Here is a 25253-nt window from a genome sequence, read left to right as displayed (position 1 = left end):
CTGTTCTAGCGGGCCATGGGCCATGGACAAAAATTGGGATGAGATGTCGATTTGCTTGCCTGGGCTGAACGAAGCAGGTACGGGCGTCCGTTCGGCGTACTTGGTAAGGCAACATCGAGGCCCATGTTTAGCATGGAGCCTAATTCTCAAAGCCTAAACACGGGGGCTCCACTGCGCTCCACCCATGCGCCTAATGCTTGGAACTGAGCCACGCCTGCCCCCCAGTTGATCATTGGAGCACCCGGACCGGAGCTGCCACTTGGAACAGGCTTAGCGGGCGAGCCAGACGTGGCGTTCACTTCATTTTCCGTGGCAGGCGGTGGCATCACCAGTGGCACCTACAGGCACCTACAGGCACCTTGCGCCCCCGACGTGGCTTGTTTCGGGAGCCTCTGTGGGTGACTTGCCGGTCATCGGCTCCCGCTGACTGGTCAACCCTCGTGCGTTTCAGGCCAAGGCCCGTCCATCATGCACCCTCTGCCACTCTCCCTCCTCTCTTCTCCTCCTCTCACCTCTCGTCAACTTGGTCTTGCTGCTGCCTCCCTCAGCTCCCTGTACCCTGTTCCTGTTGACTACTGACTGCTTCGACCGTCCGCCCTCCACCAGCCAGGTCCATCCCTCCCATGACAGCGGAAGTTCGTGGCAGAACTCTCTTCCTATGCAAGGTCCAGACGTCCTGATCGACCCGATCGACCTGATCGACCGCACCGCTGCACAGCCACACAGCCACACGTACACCCCCCTGCTGTGGCTTTACAGCTTGCGCTCTCCCTCGAAAGCTGTGGCTGCTCGCTGTGGCGAAAAAGTCGGATATTTCAGCCTGGCAAGTAGCATCTTTCCACCTGCGTCTGAAGCGGACGACCGGCTTCGTCAGCAGCACACTTGCCGGTGCCGGACATCCACCCCACTCCCAAACCCAAGCTGTGGCTTGCTCCCTTTCATTTTCCCATCTCTGTTTCCCATCTCGGTTGGCAAAGCCGCTCACACAGCAATTCCCCCATATTCCTCCATCTTTTTGGCTGGAGCGAGATCACGGCGGCCAGGTGAAACGCTCGTCAGTCATCCATCTTCAGCCACAGGCGATTGTTTGATCATCGCTATCATCATCATCAGATCGCTTATGCTAATCTATCGCTGTAGGAGGCATGAACTCTGCTGATCGCCCACACGTGCCCACGAGGATCAGCATGCTCCCTTGCCGTCGATCATTCCTCTTTGTTCAACTTCGCCCAGAAGCCGTCTCTGGAAGCAGGCCAATTACCGCCAACAGCGCCACCAACTGACTCATGGGGTCGTATCTCCCTCTCGGCTGGACGCGTATACAGCGATACAGTACAGTACAGTACGGTAGGGCACCGCGGTGCCAGAAAGTCACAATCTGTTAAGATTCAAGAGACGTTTCGGTGATAGAAGTGATACCACACGCTTTGGCTTCTCAGCTGTCCGGCCCTCGATCCACATGACCGCGGCTCCGTATTCGGCTACCCAAACACCGAAAGTTCTCATTATCTATGCCCAACGTACCAGATTGACCCGATGCGATACTACTCATTTTAGGATGAAAGAGCAGCTGACAGAGTCGCCGATAGGCGGTCAGGCCAAACCCGCCGGCTGGCGTGGTGCCCAATGACTGCCCATCACGCTACGGTGCCTCAAGCAACACGGCAAAAATTCGTCATGATGCAGCCTCCAAAATTACATCATGTCTCCGCCCACTGACCAACCATCGTGACCGCAGCTTCTGCAACATGAAACAGGACGGGCGCACGAAAAGAGAGATTCGAGGACACACCGGGTCAAGTGATCATTTGACAATCCCACAATTGATCTCACAAGCCATTCGTCATTCTACACGGCAAGCCCGTCATACCACCAATCAGTAAATCTTGGGGACGTTGGAGAGAACTCCTCAATCAGGCCGTCTAGGGAAGTCTCGGAGTCACCCAGTCCAACGCAAAAGTGCACTCTCCATAAGATGCACCCCCGCAAGCTTTTTCCTCAATTTCCGACTCGACATAACTGGTGCAGGCGTCTCAAGCAACGATCCAACGGTGATGAGGTCATTCCTATTAATCCGGTTAATGGATGGCATCAGCTCACGTCGCCAAGTTGCAATCAATACTACGTACAAATATGTCGGTTAAAGGCAGAGCAGTGATTTGAGTGGACTCTTAGAAAGAGTGACCCCGGCAATCTCGATTCGAGACAGCTGGAACACGGGTGGAACAAAATTTGGGCGGCACCCCCATGAGGGAGGCCCATCTAAAAGTGGACGGGGGGCACCAGATCGGTTCTTGGGAGCGCCGCCAACAGGCGAGACGAGCTGTGGCACAAAATTGGTGCCCCACCAACGTCTTTGTGCCGTGGGGACGCTATTCGCCATGCGCTTTTCTTCGTGACAGCTATGCAAATTTGCCTGGAGTCCAGTTGCCAAATGCCTCTTTCGGCACATGAACCGCACGTGTTGAGAGTGGTGATTCGAAATCTCTGATCATACCGCAGGCTCACTGTTGCCGCGGAGTCAATGGCGGCCGCCGGGAAGAAGAAAATTTCGTTTGGAAATTGCACAGGCGACTTCGAATATTCTCCGAAATACCAGGACCGGGGCTGTTGGTTTGGTAAATGAGCTCCGGGCAAGTATACTTGCCGATGTTCCAGAAGCGGCATCATACTGGGGGACTATTATTTGGACCGCAATTTTTCGGGCTGAACAGAATTTCCCTCCCCTGCCCGGAAGGAGTATCCGACCAACGACGTTTGAATATTTGTCTCCCTTGAAGGCACGTATCTGGACACAATGCTGCGCGGGAAGGAAAGAAGGCTGGGAAACAAAGAACGCGCAATCGAAGGTTCACGCCAAGGAGGGCACAAAGTCTAGAGCCTTTCAAAGGGACCGCCGTGGTGTAACGGGACGCCACATGCTCTGCGCCACAGCTCTTGAAAATCTTTCCGGAAGCGAGGAGATCGACATCCCTTCAACCTCGCCACTGTGGCTGAACGCATGGACGAACCACCTACACGACAACTCAAGGGTCTGGATGCACGGAAGGTATAGACGTACTCGTACGCGTTCACCGGGACTTTTTACGAGCTACGAGTAACCTTCAGGCCAGGAAAGCTTGCGCGAGAGCGGGAGGGTCTTGAGACTTCGCTCGTGGAAGACCCTCAAGCGCCTCGTGGATTGAATAGAACTAACGTTCACCAATTATGAAATCCAAAAGATTGGACGACACTGGAAAGTAAGTAGGCAAATTTCGCCGAACCCTCAGACCACTCTCTATTAAGTCGTCGGCATGGACGAGGTGGTTGTTGGTTCCGCAGAGCAGTGTGGAACGTCCTGAACATGAAGCCGGGATACTATCTAGCATGGGCCTGCTTTTTTGTGCGGATATCCTTGAGATTGGCGAAGGCTCGACTTCGTTGAACAGGTTCTTACGTCGGGATCCTTGCATTCCTCTGACTATTTTTGAGCAGCACTATCGAAAAGGCCTAAGGGGTTGCTGGACCCAGTGGGACCAATGCACTTACCGTTTTGCGTGAGACGTCCTCGATTCTCGCGACCTTGATCGAACTCCTGGATGAGCAAGGTGGAGCGATTCGCTGCCATTGGAAATCGGCTAACAGCTTTTGCTGTGCTTGCTCTCCCCCTGACCACCCGCTCATCTGGAAAATGTCGTCAAGCGATGTCGATGTGTCCGCAGCGAGCTCAAACTACTCTCGATCACGTAGAACCCCTGAGGCCGGTGAACAGCAGGGGCAGTGAGGCTTCAATCTCAAGTTTTGGTCTCGTGACTGAAGCTTCGTGCCTTACTGCACTGTCCTCGGGATGGATGCACATTTTATATCAGCAACAGCAGGAAGATAAGTGACTGGCACTGCTATCTGCAAGGCCAAAGAGTACAAGGTCAAGACTGGTCGCCCTTCCTCTTGGGTGCTCGATTGTTATAGGGCATTGATATCAGGGTAGAAAGCAGACCGCGGTTGATGTAATCACCTGTTTCGATCAGTACCTAGACTATGAAACTCATACCCAGTCACAGATGCTGCCACATCCTTATCCTCTCGTCATCCACAGCCATGTCCTGATATTCAGGCCCGTGTCAAGTCTGGTCGTAGCAGAGGTCGACATTTGATCAAATCTCCTTCTACAAAAGAGTGGTAGGTACATGGGGATTGCGCCCACAATCAATTGAATCATATTGTGAATTCGAATCCGTGGGGACGCGGCTACATAAGACGCAGTGTATTCCTTGTAAACAGGCAGCACCAAACCCCCTCCTTCGCATTCGCGTCACAGTGCTGGGAAAAAACCCCCGCCTTCATGATCTAGGGAAGGGGAGGAAAAAACCAACACCAAGGGGGGTTTCATAAAAAGAACGAAAAGCAAATCACAGCACTCTGTAGACCTAGAGAAATCGACCTGTCTCTCTCTCTCTCTCTCTCTCTCTCTCTCTGTGTGTGTGCGTGGCATAAATGCCCCTATTGGGCATCTCCCTCAGTAGTCGTCTCCGCGACTCAGGACTTCCTTGTGCGTCTCGCGCAGGAGAAGAGTCTATAAAACGACAAGGATTCGACTGTCAGCGTTTTGAATCTGCATTGTTTGGGGATTTTCGGTTTCGGGGAGAAAACGAAAACATAGGAGGAAGGCCACTGACATGTTCAAACTGCGCCGAGTAGGAGCCGGGGATATCCATCAGGGGCTCGTAAGACTCCACGATGCCGTTGGAGACGAGACAGTTCATCTGGCAACCGCAGTCAGTACGGGGGGTTCGCCCGGGTTCCCGACCTTTCTTTTCTTCGCTGATGTGGGAGAAGGGGGCGGGGAATGTACTTACGCCGGCCAGATACCTTTCCACGCCGAGTCGCTCGAGGTAGCGGCGGGAGAAGACCAGCGTGCCGAAGTTCTCGCGGATCGTCTTGTGCAGGCGCCTGGCGGAGGCGAGGGGCAGGGATGTCGCCAGTGGAGCGTTGTGGTTCAGCCCGTAGCCGTATACCCCTACCTGTTGACGCCCAGCAGGTTTTGGTTAGTTAGGAGCGGGGAGGGTTGATTCTTGCTTTCCATGTGGGAATGATTTGAAGGGAGAAACAGGGGGACAAAGAATAAAGGAGCCTGCCCTACATCGTCCACCACGTATCCGCGGCCCGTGGTGCCAAACGTCTCAATGGCAAAGACCTCGCCCTCCTCCATCTTGGTCTGGTCCGAGTTCTTGACAAAGGGGATGGACTTCCCGCCGTGGATGCGGTACCGCTTGATGTCATGGGCCGAGAGATTCCGCACGGGCTTGACGCGGAACGTCTTGCCCCGGATTTCCACCTCGTGGCTCTCCATGGCTTCTTGGATCGCGGCGCTCACGTCGCTTATGCGGACGTCGACGCCGGCGGTCTATCGATGGATTGTTAGCCCTGGTGCCCCGGCCCCCCTTGGTTGCATCCCGCGTGAGGAGCTCGGTACTGTACCTTGATCCCCGTGTTGGTCGCATCCTTGACAGCTGCCAGAAGGCTGTCGTAGGTGTGGTCGAAGGCCACGGTGAAGGCGCTGTCGACGATCCAGCCGTTGCTGTGAACGCCAAAGTCGACCGTCAAGATGTCGTCTTGCTGTAGGACGACATCCTTCTGGCCCGGGTTGGGCGTGTAGTGCGCGACTTGATTGTTGAGGCAGAGGCCCGTCGGGAAGCCCATACCGCCCTTGAGGCTGTCCCCAGGCTCCAGTCCGGCATGGCCGAGCAGCGCCCGGACGCTATCCTCGATTCCTTCGGCGACGTCCAGGAGTGTCTGGCCGGGCCTGACGCTTTCCTGGACCCATTGTCGGGTCTGCCGGTGCACCTCGGCGGCCTTGCGGTAGTTTTGGAGGAAGGCATCGTCTTCCCAGTGCCGACGAGCTGTGTAGCGTGCTTCAGCCGCTCTTGTCCTTGCTTCAGTGTAGCTCTGCACTTCGCCCTGGGGGTACTGGCCAGACGGGAAGAGGTCGCTCAACAGGACTCTCGGTGGCGAAGACTGCTTGACAGGCAAAAGCACCGGCCCTTTCTTCTTCTTGTTGTTCTTCTTCCTGGGCTTCTTTCGTTTCTTCTGTGCGTCTCTGACTCCTGTGGTCGAGGGCGCCTCCAGCGGTCCTAGGTTTGTTCTCTCACCGTCTCCATCGCCGTCGCCGTCGCTCTCGTCATCACCTCCTCCCACGTCGCCGAGACAACCATCTCCGTCTCTGGACATGTGAGAGCCCCGGGGCTCACCACCGACGTGACAGGTCCCATCAGAGTTGGGCGAGTCGCCTTGAAACCTTTCATCAGATACATGACTTGGGGCATCTCGGAGGTGGCGTCAGCACATACCATAGTTTCTACGATGTTCATTTTGCGGAGTTTTCGTCCCCATTTCGACATTCCACGCGATGCACGCTATGGTGATGAATGGCCACCGAACTCTCAGCAGGGATTGGGATTGAGGAAGTTTGTACTGAGCGTTTTGGCGGTGATGGGATGTGGTTGAAAACCCCCGCTTGGCAGCTGTGCCTGCGATTACTAATCCTCTTCGTACCTATTGATGACGCTAAGAGCATCTCTTAAGTACAATTCACCGGTTGGAGATGTTATACACGATCTTCATACTCTCTGCATCCTTCGTATCTTGTTTCCCTATTCTTTCTACCAAGAGCGAATGCAAACGGCCGTCGACAGCCCAAAAAATCAGAACCTAGGGTGCTCATGTCAAGGCCCTTGAATTTGTCTCGGGCTATCCCAACGACGTGATCTTGGTCGCATTATTTAACAACTTGGCCCTCAGAATTGCCCCCGGAAACTGCCTTAGATTTGCCCCGTTGTTCCACTCGTCCTGATACGGCAGCTGATTGATTATAACGTAGAAGTATCCGTCTTCCGCGACGCTCGCGCTGTCAGGCCACAGGATCCTAGGATCTCGTATGAATCCGTGAACTTGCAGGTCTGCGGGATCGTAGTAGTAGATGGCATTGTGGGTGGGCATGAGCATGTAGACCAGGCCATGACTATCGCCCTCGAAGCCATTGGCTTCACCTCCACGTTGGCCGAGCCACGAGACGTTGTTGGACGCTGCTTGTTCGGCGAGCGGGCTTTGACTGTCCTGTAACAGTAAGTTAGCGGTCGGTATGCGGTAGAGGTTCTGCGATGTCAGTGGCGAGTAGTAGATGTAGTCACCGTCCGGGGAGATCTGGATGCCGTCAAAGCCCTCTTGTTGATGCGAGATGCTCATGCCCGGGTTGCGGTAGTAGAATGGATGGCCCTGATAGCTCGGCAATGCATTGTATATACGCAGCACTGACGGATGCTGCGTCAACCTCCGCCACGACGTGCCGTCCGTGAGATTCAGCATGATAAACCCATTGCGGCCTTCGTTGCTCGAGTCCACGATATAGGCGATTTCGTTCCCGGCTCGAAGATCGAAGCGGATGTCGTTCATATATGAGTCGGGATAATGTACAGTGGACGGAAAGGTGTAGGTCGCGTAGACGGTGTTGTTCGACAAATTGACGCCCACAATTTTTGGCCCACCCGGCTGCGCGTACGGCATCGTGTAGCTCCCAGAAGAGGACTGGGTGGTCGGCCGGCCTGTGTCCAACAGCCACAGCGTTTCCGGTCGGCCTGAAGAGGTTGCAGGAGTGATGTAGAGCGCCTGCACACTGATCAGGCCGGTGGAATTCGCACTTCCGAAGTCAATCCTGTTGAAAGTTGTGTTGAGTGCATCAGGAGGTAAGTTCAGACCGGCAGACGGGAAAGGCGTCTCAGAAGTCGTGCTGTTGACTTCGGCAACGGTGTATTCGTAGTCGCCACGGGTGTAACAGACAAAGATTCTCGAGGTGCTGGACACGGCGATGCCAATGGGCCAGTATTTATAGAAATAATGCACTTCTTCGACGGCAGGGCCATAGGTCCCATTGTCCACGCGCAGAATCGTATCGAATCTGGAGTTGTTGGAGACAAGTCCGTAGGTGGCGATAGTGTTATCTTGAGTCAGGCTGGCGTCTTGTGCCATTGCGAAGCTGGCCAACGCCAGGCCCGCGGCACAGAGACTGATCTTGCCCATACTGCTCAACTTCCCAACTTAGACAGACGGAATAGCCTCGAGGAAGCAGCAATTGGAAGAGCAATCCTACCTTCATACATCGAGCAGACGATACTAATAATGAGCCCAAGGCCATGCTCAACTTACGGAAAATATCCCGGTCGCCCTTCATCCATGCGTCATAGTATTGCGAGTTGTTGGGGATTCATGCTAGCGGAGTCGACGCAGCGCGTGAACTGCCAAAATGAGTATCACAGCTGCGGGACGAGCGCAACTCACTGATGCCGGCAGAATGCATAATATCCAGGGCATCCGAATGTACACGTCACGAGCCGTGCGGATCTGCAAGGAGCTCGCATTGATCGTCATTGATTCCAGTTTAGCATCGAGGAAACGAGCTCAGCAAGGCTGAGCTAGTCCCGATCCGAGGTTGGTTACGCAGCGCAAGGATACCACTACCAAGCCATTAATTAGAATTCCCATTAATGTCTATTATGAAGCAGAATCAGGCCAGGAGTCGGTGCTCAACTTGGCTCATCCGCCAGTAGCTCATGAGTAGAAGGCACAGGGCACCTTCCAGTCGGATCTCTCCTGGTCCGTCGGAGTGCCCTGCCATCTGCAACTTGCTTCAGAGGCTGCAAATGCGTACATCCCCCCCGACACAATATCTTGTGGCCTGGGCGGATTTCTGCTGACATGGCTGTTCTCTAATCGCTGTCGAGATTGTCTCCAACCGGTGGAAATCGTACCTCTTCATTATTGTAAAATAGTCCCCCGTTGTCCTTTTGTATGTGTATTCTTTTGCCGTCGTCGTATGCCTGGCTAACTGTGTCCCTCCCGATGGTTTTGTTCCGTACAAGGCGTGAAGCAACATTAATATCCCGTATAATGTCGAAATGAACCAATATCGACTAATCGCCAAGCCATTCAAAACGATTATCGCCCGTTGCAAGTGTGGGACATTTCCATTCCGAAATCATACAAGTCGACGTCCGTCGGAGGGTATTGTATGTAGTTGTGTTCGTCATCAATGCGCAATCGTCTCCAAGGTGACATTAGCGTGTGATGATAATCTGGAAGCCGTCTATCCACGGCCCACAACTTCCCGAAATCCCGGCAAGACTGTATCCCCGGGGCGCCATCAAAGTATGTCTGTCGTCTGGTCAGAACAACACTGGAGAAACATATAGTATGGATCGCTTGGACATACCCTGATCCTCCAGTTGCATTCCCAAACACACCCGATCTTCGGCCAGTGCTTGTCAGAATCTCAACACCGTCGATCCAGAGCCCGGCACGCACATAAAAGCCGAGAATGGTTTCGCCGCGCCGCGTATCTGCGGATGTTAGATCTCTGAAACATCGTACCTACACACCTCCAACTCACCAAGGAAGAATTCGTCACCGCCGGGTTTGCCACCCCTCTTGCCGAATAGTTGACTATGGCCATCTTCATAACAGAATTCAATGCCGTCCAGCGCATAGCCATGATAAAATTTGACCGAAGTCAAAAGCTTTGTCTGAAGATGAACGCTTTCTAGGATCAGCTCTTCTGGCTTCGAACCTTCCAGCTGGGAGTGTCCGAGCTTCTTGCTTCGAAATCCGAGTCGTGAGTCGAAGGATTTGCCCAGTCCTACAACATTGTTCAACGCGTTCATTGTCAAGCCTTCATCACGCTTCGGTGCCTGCTTGACATGTGGCAGGCTCACAATGTATTTCTTCGACAAGAGGTCATCTAGATCTTCGATCTTTTCACTCCGGGAACTACCACAGAAGATCGTCAAAGACAACTTGACCTTCTTCTTGTCTTCGGGTAGACGTCCGCGGATGTCTGCCTCTGCCACCGTGATTTGTCTGGGAGTTGCACTGTGTCGGGGATCAGCATTGGTAAAGTCGATCCATTGCCTGCACAGCTCGTCTCCTTCGGTCCGTATCTCAATGAATGAAATCCCTGAGGGAGCAGAACAGATCACGCGCCCGTTGCCGACTGGAAAGTATTGTATGCTGTCGTCTTGTGGCAGAGGTTCATCGCTCGGAAGTCTGAAGCAGGGATGATACCGGAATCGGAGCACGTCTAACCGATGCCAACCGCACTCGTCTTCTTGACGACAGACCTTGAGACCTTGGGACTTCGTTCTCGTCGAGTATGGTTCCTTGACCAAGAATGTGCGGTTCAACCGTACATAGTCCCTGAGCATGACTCCGTTTTCCTGGTGCGGACAGCCGAAAAGATGGCCGACCTCGTGCAGATGTGCGCCAATACCAATGTTTGCAGCTTCCCAGCTGCTCCCGGATTCATTGCAATCGTTGGCCACGTACTTGGTGTCTGTCCGTGTGCAATCCATGAAGGCTGGCACCACTTCCTCGATACAAGAGGGATAGCTCTGAAGAGCATGTGAACCGAAAATGGCTAAGCCAAGTTCATCTCCAGTACCGCCGAGAGCAGCATGGCCCCTGATTGTTCCGACTTCTGGATCCCAGTGGGCGTCAAGAAGGAGACAAGCCACATACTGCTTCTGACCTGGCCTCATGTTGAAATACTTCTTGACAGCATCCGCTGCAATTGAGTAAAGCTCTCCTTTCTTGGCTGCTGGCGAGTGTTGCTGCGCATACTGCAGATCCTGCAATTCCGCGGTAGTCTTGTCCGCCCGGACGACATGAATCCTAGTTTCATTTTTCATGATTCCCATTTCCCAATCTCTCATGGAAAGTGTGCCGGTCTGCCATTCTTCCTCGAATCTGAAACATCTGCGACCGAATTTGTGTCGATACATCTGTTCTGCGGTAAATGTCTGCCACAGGTGAGCGGCCATTCGAAATTTTCTGACGGCCATGGACAGATCATTGCCCTCATTTTGTATTCTCTGGGGGGCAGCGTCATATGTACAGGGTGAATCCCTTCCGACTAGGATGACAAGCTGCAGAGGCGGTGCGCTATTCAACGGCAGGTAGTTCAGCATCATATAGGAAGAGTGCATCGTCGGCGTGGATCCCGTGCTGTGATGGCTCAATTTCGGCGAGGTAAAGTCAAAACGGATTCTGTTCCAGCCAGGCGAGAGGTAGACCAGCGCTTTGAAGTATGAGTCGGACACAGGCCAGTTCGTGGGAGGGAATGCCTGTCCTTCCTTGTCGTGATGGACTGTCAGATTGCCATCCATGGGTTTCTGATTAGGATCGCCAATTTCTCCATTGACCAACAGTACTTTATGGTAGACCTGTACGCCGTCTGTGAGCCTCATATCCCCCAACTCATTGAACCGGCACATACCACCGAATTATCCATGACTGAAGTGATTTTAGGCGCATATGCAGAGGTCGGTGGAGGAACTCGTATTGTCCCATTCGAGCCGGAAGGGGACAGCGTCTGCTTGCGGTCAGCCCATTGGCACAGTTTGCTCAAGTTGTTCCAGGAGACTTACTATCATACTGTTTCTGTTGGAATTCGGTACCGTCACATTAGGTCTCTGAGGTACCGGAGGCGGAGTGTCGCCATTTGTCTTTACCGTGCCCAACACATTGTAAGAGGAGCCATTGGCGTGATATGTAGAGGGTGGTGTTGCGCTTCCGGGGGCGGAGTTAAGAGTAGAGGACGACTTTGCGGTCGGAACGGTGCCATTGGATTCTGTTGAAGAATCGGAGGTTCGGAAGCTCGCTTTTGACCGTCGGCGTAGCTCTTTGAAGAAGGGCATGGCTCCTGAGGGGGGGATGGAAGTTGAGGGCGTTAATCAGTCAATCATAGATCTGAGAGACAGTGCAAGGGAGGGAGTTCGGCGGCGGTGTAACCGGAGGGTGCTGCTGATGATGACCGCAAAGTGAAAATTAACGGTAGGATGTAACGACCGCACGCACATGCATGTGCAATGGAGCTTTTATCCGAAGTGACAATTGGCTGCGAAAGTCTCACAGCAGAAGCAGAGCAGAGTAGACGACGCTCCGCTCGGACAGTTTGAGCAGACAAACGAGCGACCAGGAGAGAACGAGAGCAGTCGATTAGGATGAGGATGAGGATGAGGACGAGGTTGAGGGTAAGATGAAGAGAACAACGATCGCCAATTCGACGATAAGCACCAAGCTGAAATGGCGACGAGAAGGTGTCATCGCCCGGACTTGCGACTTGGACAATGCTTGGGGACGTTAGTGAGCCCAAAGCCCGCAGCTATGGATATTCTGGGTAGCAGCGGACGGAAATGCAGCTTCTTGCAGCAGATGGAAGGGCCAGTTCGAACCGTGGTTGTTTGCAAGACATGCGTTGCCGCCAGCAGGTGCGATTCGCCAGAGAGAGCACCAGGCTCTGAGGGCAGCAGCGCAAGCCGGGCATCGTGCAATCAGCTTGGCTGGAAAGCCACCGCATGCAACAAGGATGGCAGATGATAAAGGTGGGGAAAGGAATGCGCAAAATGCGCAATCGCGATGCCCTGGCAGCCTGGGCCACAGCGGCGAGCGCCTGTTTGCCAACCGCACACATGTGCCCCTGTTGCTTTGGCCGGCTTGGGGGCCTTTGGGGGCAGTGAGGGGCCTGTTGCTTAAGCTATTTAGGGACTGGCGCCCCGGACAAGCTATGCAGTTGTGGGCGTGGTGGGCATCTGTGGGCACTTTTCACGGGCGATGACGTCGGGAAGGCAGCTTGGAACAGCTGGAAATCGCTGTAAGAACATGTGGTTGGCGTAGCGCCCAGAGATAATCGGCGTTGGCCATGCCTTGTCCTCCGTCTCGTTCCAGCAACATTGCGATCCACTCAGCGTCTTCCTCCTGTCCATGCCCGATGAGGACGAGAACAATCTCTAGGAACCTATTGAGCTGGAACTGGATGTCTGATTTGCACACCTACCCATACCGCCGGTTCTGTCAAAACAGGGGAAAGCCAAATTTTTGCCCTGAGATCCCATCCGAGAACGCGGCTGCCCCTACTGAAAGGGGATATCAGAGTGCAATTTCAACAGAACTCCATACTGTGGGTATGAAAGCCACAGGAGATCGGCTTGGTAGGGCATATCGATGCCCCTGCTCTCGCCTCCTAAGCAGCCACCCAACGGACACGCATATATAGAGTACCTCGTACACACACGGAGCACAAGTCTGGAGTCGGTTCCATCAAGGAGATGCGCGGAATGGGGTCTTCACAGCTTGTTATCGACGGTGGTTTATGTACAAGCGTCAGGAATGACGGTTCAGCTTGCTACCTGCCTGACGCTGGCAGACTCTTGTCTCACACAAGTAGGGAGTTCTTGTCCAAAGTACTCCCTATATGCCCCGACAAAGAATGGAAGGTTGACAATTCCTCCGATTCTTTGTCGCACGACAAACCTGAGGGATGTCAATCCCGAGACTTAGTTCTCCATGGCAATTTTCACATTCGGATCGCGGAGCCGAAGATGTTCCTTTTTTGTTCTCTGGCATCTTCTCCTGGTGGCTACTTGAATACTCCCGAACCTATACTTTTCAGAGAATGTGCGCCCAATATTGACCTGATCAGCAAGTTATCTCCGTTTGAACCTGGATCAGGGGGTTCCCCTCGATCAAAGCACGACCGTTTGCCCTCTTCAATGCGGGCAACAATGAGGTCTTGAATGAGGTCAGACGGCCGAGATTGAGTTAGTCATGCTTTGCATAGTGTGTTCATCGGTGCCCACTGCCTGGTTCCTGGCCTGACACGGTGAAAGCTACACTGCTTTAAGGAGGTACCAGTGCTGCCCGTAGTCATTCTTCCCCAGATCCAAGAAGATGGCTTTGGCTTGTCACCGACACCCGCACCCGACATGGAAAAGGAGGAAATTTGTGAATTACGGTTTCTTCCTATCTCAGATGTTGGACGGTGTGGATGACAGCACCTCAGTCAATGTCCCAGCCGTGTCATAAAATCTCGGAACAAGCAGATCGACTTGCGGTCACGGCAGTGGGACCCAAGGAGGCGGGTTGTTCGACCGGGTATCAGGGCACACGAGACACAGAAACCGGCAGCAATAGCCTTAGGGGGGGAGTTAGCACCTGCAACCGCTAGAGCAGAGGCGACCAAGGTGATGAGGAAACAGTAGAACAGGAACTCAGGTCGCAGGCGTCATTGGAGCCCGTGCAAACATAGGTTTGAAATGGGATGAGCATGGCGGGCTCGTATGGCTGGAGGAAGCTGCAAAGGCGCATGCGACCAGCACCGCGGCCAATTTCACAGCCAGTCGGTAAGCTCCAAGCACTGCAAGCAGGAGTCTCAGGTAAAAAGCGTAGGCCCTGCGTAATTAGCTGCTAAGCAGCCAATGAGTTTGACACCATCACCAGCCACAGGCGAGCCGGAGCTGCAAATGGACGGCCTCAATCCACTCGCCCTTTAGCTGCCTTAGCGGCCTTTACCCAGAACGTGCCGCCAGTGCCACCAGCGTCGGCTCCAACGAGGGCACCCCTCGTCCGCCCTCCACAGTTGCCGCTCTGAGTCTCGGGCGGCCTCCAGTAGGAGGCCCAGCCTGTGCTGCGAGTCCAATTAACTTAATCCAGGCCATTCACCGTGCAGGTCAACTTCGCTGCCACCAACATTCCTCTACCACTCACTCACTCTCCTGGAACTTATTGCTCAGCCGTCCACTTTCTTTTTTATCCTCTGCAGTCTCTTGCTCTCTGTCTGTCCTTTCGTCCTTCCAGGCTCTGTTCCGTCTCGACATCCCATCCTCCAGCATGACCTCAATCCTTCAGTGAGCCGAACTGGACCCGAGCACCGCCCATTGAACATAGCGCAGTCGCACCCGGCTACCCTGGCGCTGTGACCCACGAATCGCCAGCCCGAGTCTGGATCCATAGCAGGAATTAAACCAGCTTGACTTCAATTCTTTCCTAGCCTGCGCATTGACGTCCCGGGGCAACACCACACATATTTGGCAAAATCCTCTCCCTTCTCCTCCTTAAAAAACCCCCTCGGAGGCCTATCCCTCATGCTGGTCTCTCACAATCTCTGCAACAACATGACCTCTGACCAGCATCCGCATGCTGCAGCTGAAGTAGCAGAAAAGGTGCTGCGGAGAGTGGAAATTGCAAAGGTAACTCAAATCCAACCTGCTCACAAGACCTTCTCTGGGAGGTCCCCTCCTGACTGACTGAACCTCCTCCACAGGTTGCTCGAAACCTCCAAGACTGTCTGGCCTTTGCAAGCTTCAAGGCTCAAAATGGCTGGCAGGATCGAACACTTGCCTCGATCGAACCCGAGTTCACCGAGAAGCTAAAGAGGAAGAGACCGTTTCTGGAGGAAGACCTCCCCTGTGATACCTCATCTGGATCCGACGACGAATTCGTCCCTACCTCTTCCATTGCCAATAACCGGTTTTCGAAACCCTCCAACTCAGCCTTCAAAATCCCCGAGCCCCCATTCGCTGCGAGGAAAAGAGTCCGGTCGTCCTCTGCAACCGGTGTCGACAGACAGTCAAGCACGTTGACATGGAAGCAAGATCACCGGCTGCCTCAGTCTTCCCCTCTTTTGAATCGGGCACAGTCCTTTCAGGAGCACCCACTATTTCATACGGAATCTGCTAGGACGCCTCAACTTGCCAATGACGACTCTCCCATGTTTGATGTCCATTCTGATGACGATGATCATGACCTCCCGATGCCTGCTTTCGGCAACGAACCGTCAAGCAGCATTTTGTCCTCGTCGCCTCCTCGAACACCCCCTCCCATGAAACGTTTCTTGAACGGCAACTCCAAGCAATCCGGCGCCGATCTACTTCTTTATCTGGCCAATTCACCTTCTCGTTCACCGGCTATCAACATCCACAGACCCTCGGATTCCTCTAAGGAGCCACCTTCAACCCCGCCTTCACAACATTCGCACCTTCCGTCTTCGGTGATGACCACACCGGGCACTCATCTTGGGTTGTTCAATGGCGCTCTACAAACCCCTGGCCAGACGTTCAACCTGGCCGACTTCTGCAATGTCACTCCTTCACCTGCACCGGCTCAATGGGGGAGCCGAACTCCAAACGTTAGCAAGACTCCCAACCGGTTTTCACGAAGAAGCTTGAACTTCGATACGTTGCAGCCTCCGTCAGGCAGTCCAACTCTGCCACGAAAGGCTTCGGCCAGCAAGGGCCTGGCTCTGCAACTTGGTGACGAGCTGATTCCAAGGTCGTGAATGACAATCTGCCAACCTCTCATTCTTTGCCGTGAGCGAATCCACATCACCCCTTATGATAAAACACCCAAAAGGCACATGCGTTGCTGTGCCATGACCTACTCGAATTGAAACGAATAGCATACAATGTTTCTTCTGCCCAGCAATGACGCATAATGACCCAAGAAGAGGAGGGCCATTGATTTGAGCTTGAAAACACGGAGCGCAGCTGGCTATCCGGGAAACGCAAAGGCGTTATTTGCCATAGCAAAAGGAACTGGGCGGGAGCGACTCTTTGTGCAGCAAATTTGTGCAATTGTGCGTGTCTCTTTGTTTTCGAGTACTATGCGTTGATATGGTCAAGTCGATCAATCATGTCTACGGCCGAACCTCATCCCCTGACACTGATATCATAGTAATTCCATTATCACCATCGTCACACCACAGCGACAGCTGAAGTAGGTAGCTGAAAGTAGGTAGCTCTGAATAAGGACAACATTACCATGAGATTCTCGTTGCCATCGTCTTTCCTGTGTATTGCTGCTGCCGCCCTACGAATATTGCAGGTTCCTTAGCTGCTAGCCACGGATCGCGTGCTTCACACACGGCATGGTACAATCAATCGAGATCGTGTGTTCGAGTCGGCCGAGCTCGTGGCGCCCCAGGCCTGGGCCAGAAATTTGAGGCCGCCGCCTGGCAACGCCACGGTCGGTTGAACGGCCGTTTCAGGGCATCAGTCATGGAGCCCTACGTCAAGCTGCTTCTCCCGTGCCGCCCTGGCGAGAGGCCGGTCAGCTTGGGCCTTGGACAGACCTTTGTTTTAGCACTTGGTCATGCACGCACTTTACGGCACCGATGGTTTTAGGGCTTGGAGCTGATGTCCACATCCGGAGGTATTCCTCTGGGGACTAACGACTCGGGAGTCTACTGGCACGGCAACTGAGGAGGTGGAACAACAGTCGAAACCAGCTAAGGATGCTCTACGAGGCGACTCCCAGAACGAAGTTGGGCTCGATTAGGGAGGAGAACAGAGGGACCCTCCAGGTGAGCAGCACTGATAGGCCACGGAACACATATCCTATCGAGGGACTGCATGGATGCCATGAGATGGGCAGATGGGCAGATGGCGGCCTCAGGTTGCATTGGCCTGCAGCAACAAGCGAGACCCGTGCAAGACATCCCATCCGCATGCATCCTCACCACGCCCTTCGTCCTGCGTGTTCATCCCATACCGTATATAGCAAAGAGCTGTGCTGATTGTTGACTCGTACTGTTGATCAACAACGCGTGGAGCCAGCTCTGGTCCCATCTGGAGTCATCAAACTGTCAGCCGAGCCTAGGTAATAGCGTCCTCTGGGCATCATTCCATTGATAGGGAAGCCGGGAAAAGGATGCAGATCCTAGTCGGTGCCAATGCGGACGATGCTGTTTTTATATCGATTCAGCCCCAGTCGCAAACGGGCGGTTTGTAGGAGAGTGGGAAATGAGGTTCACTGCCGAAAGGGAAAAAGCGGGGATGGCAGCCCTGGTTTGACGCGTCTGGATTTATTTTCTTTTTTTTCTCCTTCTTCTGTTCTCTCGTCCATGTTCCTTTCCCCCGTGCAGCTTAAGTTAACCCGTGCTCTTTGCAATAAATACGAGTTGTATCTACAAACCGGACATCTTCCTTCAATTCTGCCTTTTCACGAGGTGATTACACGGCGACGAACGAGGTACTTCCCCTACGTCGACGCGTCTGATCGGCCTCGGCGATCCGCGTTCGCGTACTTAGCGCGTTGCACTAGCATCTCATTGTGGATTTCGCGGGGTTCGCCGGAGGGTGGCTGGGGAGGGTGAGCTTCGAGCTGAACAAGAGGTGGCCCTGATTGTCGGTATCTACACACATTGCGGCTGCGGGTGGTATCAGTGGCAAACTTGGTGACGATGACGGCAGCAAAAGTCGTCTCGGGGTCAATCCACCAGGGCCACGCTAACGAGGATATCGTCGTCTGAGGTTCTTGAACGGGTCCCGTGATGGAACTAACCGCTGCGCAGATAAACGACCAGCTGAACAATGCTGAAGATATGCAACCCTGTCCGGCTTGAGATGCCGCGGCCTTGACCTTTTCAGCCCGCCTGTGTCAGCGAACCGATACCGCAAGCCTGTTTCCGGTCACAACCGTTCGCCCTCCTCTGGTCGAAGTCCTCGATGGCCACTTCCCGCAGGCTAGAAAAGGCATACTTTTCCTGGTCATGACCTGTGAGGAGGGTCAGCACGTCTCGCATGGGAAGGTTTAGGAGAGGCCTGGACAGGTCTGAGGCCATCTCTTGACTCAAACCATTGCCCGGTGCTCGGCGACGAGTGCTTCGCCCTTCCCCTCGAGATCCTCGTGTCGACTCACGTAGGGCAAGGTGCAGAGATGCCGATATGTCCATGCACATGCACTACCCTTTACTGGCTTGGAACCGAGAAAGAGACCGCGGATTATTGACTGCTATCTCCAGCCCAAGCGCGTCGCTGGATGCAGCTCGACAAGCATAAAGGTCTTTATTTCACTGGAGCAGGGCACAACAACAGAGTCACAACCTCTCACTACGATCTTCCGCCGTAATGCTGGCAGCCTCGAGGAGGCACTGTGGGACACAAATAGAGGGTACGATGCTCCAAAGTCTACGTTGGGCACTGGCCGTTAATCGTTCCCTTCGTTGTAGTCACTGCTGAGATCGCAATCTCGTGCCACAGTTCCTTAACAGTTGAGGGGGAAGACTCATATACACAAGGGAGTGAGGAGACTAGTAGCAGATCGATTCTCTTTCCAATGCTTTATGGCATTAGACGAGTATTCGGCACTCGTTCATGTTTATCTGGCACACTCCATAGGACTCTATGCCGGAGTTCATTGTCTCTAGTCTTCCAAAACATGGCGTTATTCATCAATGGTTCTTCCCCTAGAGTCGAGCCCTCTCTTTCTGGGACGACATTTACTTCCTGACCACCCTCTCCTCCCACTGCACCCCAACCCACTCCTCCCTGAAGGAGACCCTTCCCGCATCGCCGCAGTTGTTGGCGCACGTCCCCACGATGATGGTCCCCCACTCCATCCCGTCTTCCAGACCCATGGCGTTCTCGTCGTCCTTTTCTAACTCGTAGATCAGGCCGGGCACAAGTTGCAGCTCAAACACCCGTTGACCGCCACAGCTCTCGCACCTCGGGACTCCCTTCACGGGCCCGGTCCTGCCATGGGGCACGACGAAGCGCGACGCCACCTCGTCGGCGCCGGAATACAGGAGTGGCTCGCCCTTGAACTCATACCGGAGCACCTGTTCCGGGTTCTGGGCGACGCGGTCGGAGAACTTTTGGAACGCCTTGTCCAGGCTGGATTCGAACGTGTCTTTGTCCGCGGCGCTGCCTGCGCCTCCCGCATCGTCGATGTCGTATGGGGTTCTCGAGGACTCTGCCTTTGCGGAAGGGGCGGCGGATTCTCTTTCGAGTTCCTCGGGATATGCGTCGAGATAAAAAGAAGGGTAGGGGGGCGGGAATACGGAGGCGTCTGGCCACGGTATTTGATCTGTGGCGGTCTTCTCGGTGCCTTTATCGTCTGGTCGGGCACCGATTCGCAGTTTCTCTGCAAATGACTCTGTAGGAGGTTGAGGTTGGGATTCCTCTAGCGGTCTCTGTGGAGGCAGCGCCGCCAACTGCGAAGGCGAACCTATGGATGAGAATGGGTTTGCGGTTGACGGCCCGTTCGAGCTGGCCGGCATCGAAAACGGATTTGCACTGTTTGCCGCAGATGGCTGGCTTGATCCGCCGAACAGAGCGCTACCAAGGTCTTGAACAGGCTTTACTGTCTGCGATCCTACCACCCTTTGTTTTTGACTCTTCTCTTGCACTCCAGGTTTTCTGACTTCACGAAATGCCCTCACGCTGCCGACCTTTTTGGAGCATTGTTTCTTCCTGCAGCAGAGGACGTGGAGGCGCCGGTGGTCGTTGGGGAAATACTGCTGGAGATCCGCGTTGAGCTGGAGGAGGAGGGACATGTAGCTGTTGCAGACCTTGCATTTGGCCAGCGCCGCAGGCGGAGGTTGGCTTGAGTCTAGCCAGGTGGGATGGCCGCCCAAGTGACTGATGTCGTCCCCGGTAGACTCGACCGTGGCATAGCCCAGAGTCACATTGGTGGTTGAGTAGTCTTCGCCGTCGTCTGAAGAGTCGCTGTCGTAGGGCGCCATATTGCGAAATGGGCAGAGTGACCGGGCTCACTACTTTTGTTACTCTAATACTTTTTTTCCTGCTTGCTTTCCTGCGCCAGATTCGGCCCTAGACAATTTTCCAGACCCTTGTCCATTCTGGGAAAGTTGATTGGACTGCAAATAAGGTGTGTTCCGCACGGCAGCTATTCTGTATATGGCCAAGCGGGCAGCAAGTTAGCACCTCCGCACTTTTCTTGGTCAAACCCCCTCCTTTTGCGTCCTCGCTGTCATATACCGCATTAAGGACCCTGGCTTCTTTTCCTTGCTTCCTCCATCACTCCGTCCGGTTGACGTCGCTATCATCCCAAGCTATGCATACTCCTCATTTGCCTATCCCATCCACGTACTTCATGATCATCCGCTTGGCCAAGTAAGGCCAATCACCCTATGTATCACACCTATGTTCCGCCGTTCTTCCCCGCGTTGGAGGCGGGGAACCACGTTTAAGCGACGTCGAGCCTGACCGGGGCGTTTGACCATAAGAAAGGCCCATATATTCCATACCGACCAGATTCCAAGGTCTGCCGGCAGAACTCCTGAATCACTCCTCTCTCCCGGTCGTTCCATTGCATTCCTCGCGGGAAAAAAACAAGGCCAGCAGGTATTCAATATGGCCACCCACAAAGTCTCCGCCGTCACCATTGACGAGTTCGAACTCCCCAAGGGCCGCCATGCGACGGGGGCACTGATAGCCGCGGCCCTGATGATCCTGTCTGCGCGCCGCAGATTCATCCAGCCCGGCTCGGTTCTCCACGATCAAGTCATAGCCAGGAGCGCCAGGGCCAGCAAATACGCCAAACCCGTGCAAGATGCCCTCTTCTACACGCTCTATGGCCTGCATGGCATCGAGACCGTCTATTTCGCCCTGACGAAGCTGAAGAAGCATAACGTCAAGATATTCAGCTCTGTCTGGTTCAAGTGGCTCATCGCCGTGTTCCTCGGAGGCGTCTTCGTCCAAAAGCATTTTGACGAAGTGGTGGAGAAGAAGGAACTCAAGACTATCAAGGAGATTTAAGTCTGGGGACGTACCATGGAGAAGCACGACGAGGTCGCTGTCGAACATGGGGATAAGGACTGTCTCTCGACGCTATGAAGGAAGCAGGAGTTTCCTGGAGGATATCTATGTCTTGGAAGAAAGAAATGCTGAAGTGGCATCCAAAATAAAAAATATTCCCTGTCGTCATTTGATGGTGAACAAATGCTTCCATCTTCAGCTGGCGGTAGAATTATCATTTCGCAATCAATCAATCGTGCTAATTGAGTTTTGCTAATCCTAATGGGCCACATGTCACACTTTCCCTCCCTTCTTCTACGTGTGGCTGAACCTGACATCTCTTGTGCATACCTTCTTGTCTCGGGATTCTATTCGCAACTGGCCCAAGCCTGCTCGTGCAGTGAGGGACTGCCGCCAAGGCGTCAAACATCTGATTCGGCCACGCCTGATATTCGTTCAACTAACACAGACAATTCTCCCTCTTTGTTTGACCCCGCTGCAGATGCACTCAGAAGATCATATCTTTTGGTTTTCTGTTTTCCTGTTTTGTTTCTTGGTTAACCAGGATATCCCAGAAATCATGGTTGCATATGTTGTACTATGACAGATGAGGGTACTCGTCAGGGACAGATTCCTGACATATGTGATTTGGCTACGGTACCACAAAAATGGGACGACCGAGTGCCCAATGACACCATGGGAAGAGTTTCTGCAAGGCAAACGGTAAAGGGGCCTACGTCGCTGGATCTCGGGAGCATGCGGCAGGATATGAACATGGAGTCTATGAAATTTCAATTAGTGTCTATCCGATTCCCTCACTAGTTTCTCAACCTCAAAATGAAGACTATTGTAAAAGTTGGTGTTTTGATCCGAAGCCAGAAGGATGCGCCCTGCTGACCATGTAAACCCCACGTCAGACCCCAAGAATCAAAGCTCGGTTGCTCAAAAGGTGAACTGCATCAATCCCGGATTCAATACAAGTGGCAACAGCGCATGTGATCCTGTCCGCCCAAAGGTCAGTGAAAGAGGACACTAGATGGGAAAGGGCAAGGAGCAGTGGTGTCATAACAGAAAGAGAAACGAGCAGAGAAAGCACACGTACCGACAACGGTGGCCAAAGGCCAAACAGCAGTAAACCACCCAATCTGCCAGTCGTAGGGCACCAGTTTCCCCAGTGGACCGATGCCAGCAACCACGATCATCCCCAGACTCATGACCGCACAGAAGATGAACGTGAACCGAAACTTCCGGAGGATCGTGGGAATCTCCTTGAAGAAGCTCGTGTCGGTGGCCTCCTTGCTGGTTGCGCCCCAGGACATGTCGACAGAGAAGAGGTGGGAGAGGATCGCTTGGGACACGTGAAGGGATATGCCGCCCAGGAAAATGGTCAGGAGGGGGATCCAGCGGAAATTCTCCCACAGCGCGGACAGTAGGGTTTGATCTTCGACTCTGTAGCGCATCACCGCTAGTGCGAGGTTGCCGAGAGCTGTGAAGACGATGATAATGGCAAAATAGATCTTGAAGCTGTCGATGTAGTAATGGTCCAGGTGGCCGTTGAACCATCCGATAATGCAGTAGTTGAGAAGCGTCAAGATCCACGCACTCCCAATGGCGTAATAAGTCCCGATATATGCCATAATAGTCAGCTTGGAGTGGAATGGCATCGAGCTCCTGATGAAATTACGAAACAAGGGAGTAAACGGCCCTTTGGTGAACCATTCGGCAAATGGGTGGAAGATGAGCTCGGAGCAGCCATAGGCGTATTTCTCCCAGCGGGCGAGTTCGTCGTAGACTGTCAGGGAGACGCCTTCTTTGAAGCCCTGGCCAGCATACGCTGCAAGGCGGAGAATGTAACCAGATGTTTGAAGGCGAAGAGCCATGTCAAAATCTTCAGAAACGGTGGCTTCGCTCCAGTACTTTCCTTTCACGATGCCGTCGTTGATGTCTTCATAGACGTAGGCGACATCCTGCACCGCCGACCAGCGCAAGAAGGCGTTATGCCCGACAAAAGGGGCAACGTCACCATTGGAGACCGCGTAGCGGATGGCTGTGTACACAAGATTCGTAAAGAACGTTATTCCCTTTTCGAACCATGAGTCCGTGACGTTCATGACACCGCTGGCAAATTGAATGATGGCGACCTCTGGAGAGACTTCCATCTCTGAGACTGCGCTCAAGAAACAGTCTTGGGGAACACGGGTGTCGCTGTCTATCAGCAGAATGTAATCCCCCACGCGAATGTTACCTGCAGCTTGTGTGCGGCCTTCATCTTCGGTAACGATAGAAGCAAGAGCTTCGTTATAGACCTCACGTTCTTGCTCTGCAGTCCAGCTCCCATCATCTGGACGAACGATGGTCAACAATTTGTCTTCGACCCGAGCCGAGACATTCAAGGCGTAGTTCATGTTGGATGCTTTTTTGAATTTGCCGGCTCGAATGAATGGTCTTTGGCTGGGATCTGCTGGTTTGGGTTCGTGTTTTGGTCGCGACACCCACCCAATGTTGTGTTCATCGTAGAAGTCGCGTCGTTCTTGAGCTTGTTCAGTGGGAATCAACTGCATGCCATCATCGTTGATGAAAATGTTTGCAGTGCCACCCTGCATCTCGTATGTTGATATCGCTGCTTTGATAGATTTGATTGTCGGATCGATCACGGACCAAAGACCTTCCTTGTAGACGGGACACTGAATAGTGACGTGTGGCAATGTGTAGCTTCCGTCAGTCGGGAGGCGCGGTGGAGGCATTCCCGAGTAAAACTTCGTGTTTGCATTCATTTGGCTTATGGGACCGATGATTTGAGCACAGCAGCCTGCAACGGACTGCATGAAGAATAGTGCGAGCCAGCATTGAAGGGGAACAACGGCGATGAAAGCAAGTCGAGTCCAGGAATGGTCAACCTTCATTTCAATAGCGATCTGGCGCCAGCCACTGCCAATGGCGGCAACGAGTAAGATCATCGTGATTGCGGTGAGGAGCGGTTGAACGAGCACAACGCGGCGAGGCGGCAAAGCGTTTATAGCCTCGATGTTTTGGGATGAGGTCTCTTCGTCGTTGGTGTTGTTCAGATTGAGAGTGCTGGGCATGGCACTGGGGAGTGGTGCCGAAGATTCGTCGTCTTCGCATTCCTCCTTCCAGATCATGTTGATAAGCTGATCTTCTATTGATTGGACACGTTTGAGAATATGATTTGGGTCGTCATCCCAGACGATGAGGATATTATAAGTTCGAATGAAAGCTGCGAACTGATGTTTCTGGCAGTCAGGCAGGTGAGAAATGCTTGGGAGGATTTGCAAACGGAGGCCAGAGTCGAGCGGCATATGGGTGAGCGTCTGGTCTCGGAGGAACAGTTTGACGATGCCCGTGTTTACTGTCATGGCACACTATTGAAAACATCAGCCAGCAGGAACTTGTGTCTGGCAACCCTTCATACCTTGACATTGAGCCTTCTCACTGCATCGTAAACTCCTTCGGGACGAGAACGAAGGTCTTCAGGGGCACACTTATAGTCGTTCTTCGCTTTCTTGAGCATGACCCCTTCCTCAATTCCATTGGTGGACCACATCCGCTCCAATTGTTGCTGGTGAAGCCAGTTGCACATCATGTCGGTCTTCAGATCTCGGAGTTCTGGTGTTGAGCTATTGCGAAAATCGCCTTCGGGGTACAACAAAGTCCTCCTACTGGAGTCGTGTCTTGACGCCGTCGGACGAGCCGTGGCAGAAGACGAGCTTGCCGGTCGAGCTTCGCTGGAGGAGTCTGGGGTTGCCGGAGGGCTTGGGACCATGGACAAGTTGAAGGTCGATGTCATTGCTTGGGAAGCATTGCCTATAACGATAGTAGGTGCTTGAGTCGAACTCGAGGGGACATGTTGGCTGTCAAGATGGTTGAGCCGTTCGCTGTTGTTCTCGTCCATACTGC

At 53.5% G+C, this 25253-nt stretch overlaps 6 protein-coding genes across 6 annotated transcripts; 2 read left to right on the top strand and 4 right to left on the bottom strand.

The window, feature by feature from the left end:
* Positions 1–4423: 4423 nt before the first annotated feature.
* PV07_08314 (methionine aminopeptidase 2-1) lies at positions 4424–6450 on the bottom strand. Its single transcript, XM_016395468.1, has 6 exons — positions 6327–6450; positions 5458–6266; positions 5120–5383; positions 4836–5000; positions 4656–4742; positions 4424–4552 (listed from the first exon to the last, which is right to left on the bottom strand). The coding sequence occupies exons 1-6, from the start codon at positions 6367–6369 to the stop codon at positions 4496–4498; spliced, it is 1425 nt and encodes a 474-aa protein (XP_016248887.1). The 5' UTR covers positions 6370–6450; the 3' UTR covers positions 4424–4495.
* Positions 6451–8476: 2026 nt separating this feature from the next.
* PV07_08313 (uncharacterized protein) lies at positions 8477–12286 on the bottom strand. The gene is made up of 5 exons (XM_016395467.1): positions 11451–12286; positions 11300–11395; positions 9419–11246; positions 9242–9368; positions 8477–9183 (listed from the first exon to the last, which is right to left on the bottom strand). Exons 1-5 carry the CDS (start codon positions 11718–11720, stop codon positions 9087–9089), a joined length of 2418 nt encoding a protein of 805 aa, XP_016248886.1. The 5' UTR covers positions 11721–12286; the 3' UTR covers positions 8477–9086.
* Positions 12287–14561: 2275 nt separating this feature from the next.
* Positions 14562–16626, top strand: PV07_08312 (uncharacterized protein). Its single transcript, XM_016395466.1, has 2 exons — positions 14562–15050; positions 15125–16626. Exons 1-2 carry the CDS (start codon positions 14946–14948, stop codon positions 16136–16138), a joined length of 1119 nt encoding a protein of 372 aa, XP_016248885.1. The 5' UTR covers positions 14562–14945; the 3' UTR covers positions 16139–16626.
* Positions 16627–18881: 2255 nt separating this feature from the next.
* PV07_08311 (uncharacterized protein) lies at positions 18882–20357 on the bottom strand. The gene has a single exon (XM_016395465.1). The coding sequence runs from the start codon at positions 20321–20323 to the stop codon at positions 19079–19081; it is 1245 nt and encodes a 414-aa protein (XP_016248884.1). The 5' UTR covers positions 20324–20357; the 3' UTR covers positions 18882–19078.
* A 597-nt stretch (positions 20358–20954) lies between these two features.
* Positions 20955–21564, top strand: PV07_08310 (uncharacterized protein; the record flags this gene model as incomplete). Its single annotated transcript, XM_016395464.1, has 1 exon — positions 20955–21564. One exon carries the CDS (start codon positions 20955–20957, stop codon positions 21357–21359), a length of 405 nt encoding a protein of 134 aa, XP_016248883.1. The 3' UTR covers positions 21360–21564.
* Positions 21565–22123: 559 nt separating this feature from the next.
* On the bottom strand, positions 22124–25248 carry PV07_08309 (uncharacterized protein; the record flags this gene model as incomplete). The annotated part of the gene is made up of 3 exons (XM_016395463.1): positions 22124–22339; positions 22441–24718; positions 24769–25248. The coding sequence occupies 3 exons, from the start codon at positions 25246–25248 to the stop codon at positions 22281–22283; spliced, it is 2817 nt and encodes a 938-aa protein (XP_016248882.1). The 3' UTR covers positions 22124–22280.
* Between the last annotated feature and the right edge of the window lie 5 nt (positions 25249–25253).

This window comes from Cladophialophora immunda (genome assembly GCF_000835495.1).
Source record: "Cladophialophora immunda strain CBS 83496 unplaced genomic scaffold supercont1.4, whole genome shotgun sequence".
NCBI classification, from domain to species: Eukaryota; Fungi; Ascomycota; class Eurotiomycetes; order Chaetothyriales; family Herpotrichiellaceae; genus Cladophialophora; species Cladophialophora immunda.
This window is presented reverse-complemented; position numbering and strand designations above follow the sequence as displayed.

Excerpts from the sequence above, each read along its gene's own strand:
- PV07_08311 (XM_016395465.1), bottom strand. The coding sequence starts at position 20,323 with ATGGCGCCCTACGACAGCGACTCTTCAGACGACGGCGAAGACTACTCA.
- PV07_08312 (XM_016395466.1), top strand. The coding sequence starts at position 14,946 with ATGCTGGTCTCTCACAATCTCTGCAACAACATGACCTCTGACCAGCAT. Across the intron at positions 15,051-15,124 it reads GGAGAGTGGAAATTGCAAAG|GTTGCTCGAAACCTCCAAGA; the intron begins GTAACTCAAATC and ends CCTCCTCCACAG.
- PV07_08314 (XM_016395468.1), bottom strand. The coding sequence starts at position 6,369 with ATGGGGACGAAAACTCCGCAAAATGAACATCGTAGAAACTATG. Across the intron at positions 5,384-5,457 it reads CGACCAACACGGGGATCAAG|ACCGCCGGCGTCGACGTCCG; the intron begins GTACAGTACCGA and ends ATCCATCGATAG. Across the intron at positions 4,553-4,655 it reads ACTCGGCGCAGTTTGAACAT|ACTCTTCTCCTGCGCGAGAC; the intron begins GTCAGTGGCCTT and ends GTCGTTTTATAG.
- PV07_08313 (XM_016395467.1), bottom strand. The coding sequence starts at position 11,720 with ATGCCCTTCTTCAAAGAGCTACGCCGACGGTCAAAAGCGAGCTTCCGA. Across the intron at positions 9,369-9,418 it reads CGGTGACGAATTCTTCCTTG|ATACGCGGCGCGGCGAAACC; the intron begins GTGAGTTGGAGG and ends TAACATCCGCAG. Across the intron at positions 9,184-9,241 it reads AATGCAACTGGAGGATCAGG|ACATACTTTGATGGCGCCCC; the intron begins GTATGTCCAAGC and ends ACCAGACGACAG.